Below are 2,524 nucleotides of genomic sequence, written 5' to 3' on the forward strand. Positions count from 1 at the left end.
GTGGTGATCGGGTGTCAGCAGGAGTGCGTGGTGATCGGGTGTCAGCAGGAGTGCGTGGTGATCGGGTGTCAGCAGGAGTGCGTGGTGATCGGGTGTCAGCAGGAGTGCGTGGTGATCGGGTGTCAGCAGGAGTGCGTGGTGATCGGGTGTCAGCAGGAGTGCGTGGTGATCGGGTGTCAGCAGGAGTGCGTGGTGATCGGGTGTCAGCAGGAGTGCGTGGTGATCGGGTGTCAGCAGGAGTGCGTGGTGATCGGGTGTCAGCAGGAGTGCGTGGTGATCGGGTGTCAGCAGGAGTGCGTGGTGATCGGGTGTCAGCAGGAGTGCGTGGTGATCGGGTGTCAGCAGGAGTGCGTGGTGATCGGGTGTCAGCAGGAGTGCGTGGTGATCGGGTGTCAGCAGGAGTGCGTGGTGATCGGGTGTCAGCAGGAGTGCGTGGTGATCGGGTGTCAGCAGGAGTGTGTGGTGATCGGGTGTCAGCAAGAGCACACAGTTAGAGGGCACAATCAGATCAGCAATGACCTTGTAGAGTGGCAGTGCACGCATTGGGGGGCTGAATGGGCCTGCTCTGAATTCACACATTTAGCCTATCACAAGGTGTGCCTGGAACATGGCTCGAGACCAGCACCAACAACTCGCCTCAGCGTAAAACACTCAAAGCGAAGCGAGTCTGTAAGGCTCAATTCTGGGCTGAATCCATGCAATGTAATAATAACATGCACTAAGCTGGAAAACTCACTGATTGCAGGAATGAGATCCCTTCTTTGGACGAAGCCAATGAGCCGCTCCGATTCCTTGGTGACGACCACAGGGAAGCCATTGTAATCCGTGTCTTTAATAAGGGTCTCCACATCCTCCACGGTCATGCTGCCTTGGGTCAGCACTGAGAGCGGGGGCTCAGTCCGCCTGGGCCTCATCACGTCAGTGGCCAGGGTCCGGTGCCTGAACTCATCCTTTGAATCCAAGAAAGGGTAGCCATTCAAGTGGATGTGTGCTTCGTAGATACCCACTTTCCCAAAGGCATCTGCCACCCACTTGCTGGTCACTGCTGCAGCCATTAACGGTACAATGTACTCCAATCCACCGGTTAGCTCAAACATGATCACAACCAGGGACACTGTCATACGAGTGACTCCACCTGCGGCAAAATTGTCAAGAGCTAGAACGAGGCACTTTAAACATTTTGGATAAAATCAGTGGCTCAACAAGTGAGAAGGTGATAAGGCTGGCCCAGTATTTATTCTTAAATTCTCCTCCTTGTGTTCAAATCCCTTCACAGCCTATCCTGTCTCAGTAAGCCCCTTCACCTGAAATCTTTGCACTCTCACACCTCCGGTCTCTTGTGCACCTGTGCTGTTCTCTGCTCCTTTGGTGGTGTCCCATTCAGCTCCAGGATTCCCTCTCTAACCCTTTGCAGCTTCCCGCTCTCTGTCTCCTTTCACTCAATCCCACTTCTTCCAAGTTTTGACCAAGATTCTCCTGTCTCCATCTGTGCCTTGGGGGTGTCAAGTTTTACTTGTCTGATTACCCAACTTGCGATATTTAACTGTGTCAATTAAGATACGTCCGCTACATAAATGCATGTTGTGTAATCTTCTCAAACTCTCACTTCAGAGCTGGAAGTAATCGAGTTTACACAGTATGCCTATCTCAATCCAAATTCGATACTGCATACTCTAGATGTAACTATTCCAATGCTCTCCTGACTAACGTTACACATCCTACCCTCCTGAGATTATCGAAAACACTACTGGCCTGTGTCTTAAACCACACCAAGTCATGCTCACCTCTCACCTTTGTCCTCCCAGTCAAGCAACATTTTGGTTGGAACATCAGAACAGTACAGGCCCTTCAGCCCTCGATGTAATGCCGATCTTTGATCCTATTCTAACATCAAACTAACCTACATACCCTTCATTTTACTGTCATCCATGCGCTTATCCAAGAGTCACTTAAATATCCCTAATGTATCTACCACCACCACTGACAGTGCATTCCACACACCCACCACTCTCTGTGTAAAGAACCAACCTCTGACATCTCCCCTAAACCGTTCTCATTCTTATTTTTACAACCCACCATGGCTCAGCCCTCCATATCTGGGTAATCTCTACCAGCCCCATATCCTCCAAGATATCAGTGCTCACATAATTCTGAACCTTGTAGCACATGAATTTGAGTCTGCTAATCAGAGGCAGTGGCTTCAGTTTCTTATGCCTCAATCTCTGGATTTCTCTCTGTGTTCCTCTCAGCCTCTCCCTTGCTTCCTTCATGTAAGACCCTCCTTATAACCCCTCATTCCGGTCAAGTTGTTGGCTTACTTTTGGGGTCCCATGACCCTTCAGCACTGAAACAATAACTCTGATTTCTCTCCACAGATGCTGCCAGGCCTGCTGAGCTTTTCCAGCAATTTCTGTTTTTGATTATGATTTGCTGCATCCGCAGTTCTTTCGGGTTTTTATCTTGAATTCACGAGGTTTGACTCAGAAACAAGAGTGTCAGCACTGAGCCAAGTCTGACTGCAACA

At 49.9% G+C, this 2,524-nt stretch overlaps 1 protein-coding gene across 1 annotated transcript in view; it reads right to left on the reverse strand.

Moving 5' to 3' along the window:
* The window catches only part of LOC122555486, a 51,725-nt gene that overhangs the window by 16,570 nt on the left and 32,631 nt on the right, over nt 1-2,524 (reverse strand). The window contains exon 3 of the mRNA XM_043701512.1: nt 737-1,169. Coding sequence (XP_043557447.1) covers nt 737-1,169 — 433 coding nt within the window. The remainder of the gene's footprint in view (nt 1-736; nt 1,170-2,524) is intronic.

The sequence above is a fragment of the Chiloscyllium plagiosum genome, chromosome 12 (assembly GCF_004010195.1).
Source record: "Chiloscyllium plagiosum isolate BGI_BamShark_2017 chromosome 12, ASM401019v2, whole genome shotgun sequence".
In the NCBI taxonomy this organism is placed as follows: domain Eukaryota; kingdom Metazoa; phylum Chordata; class Chondrichthyes; order Orectolobiformes; family Hemiscylliidae; genus Chiloscyllium; species Chiloscyllium plagiosum.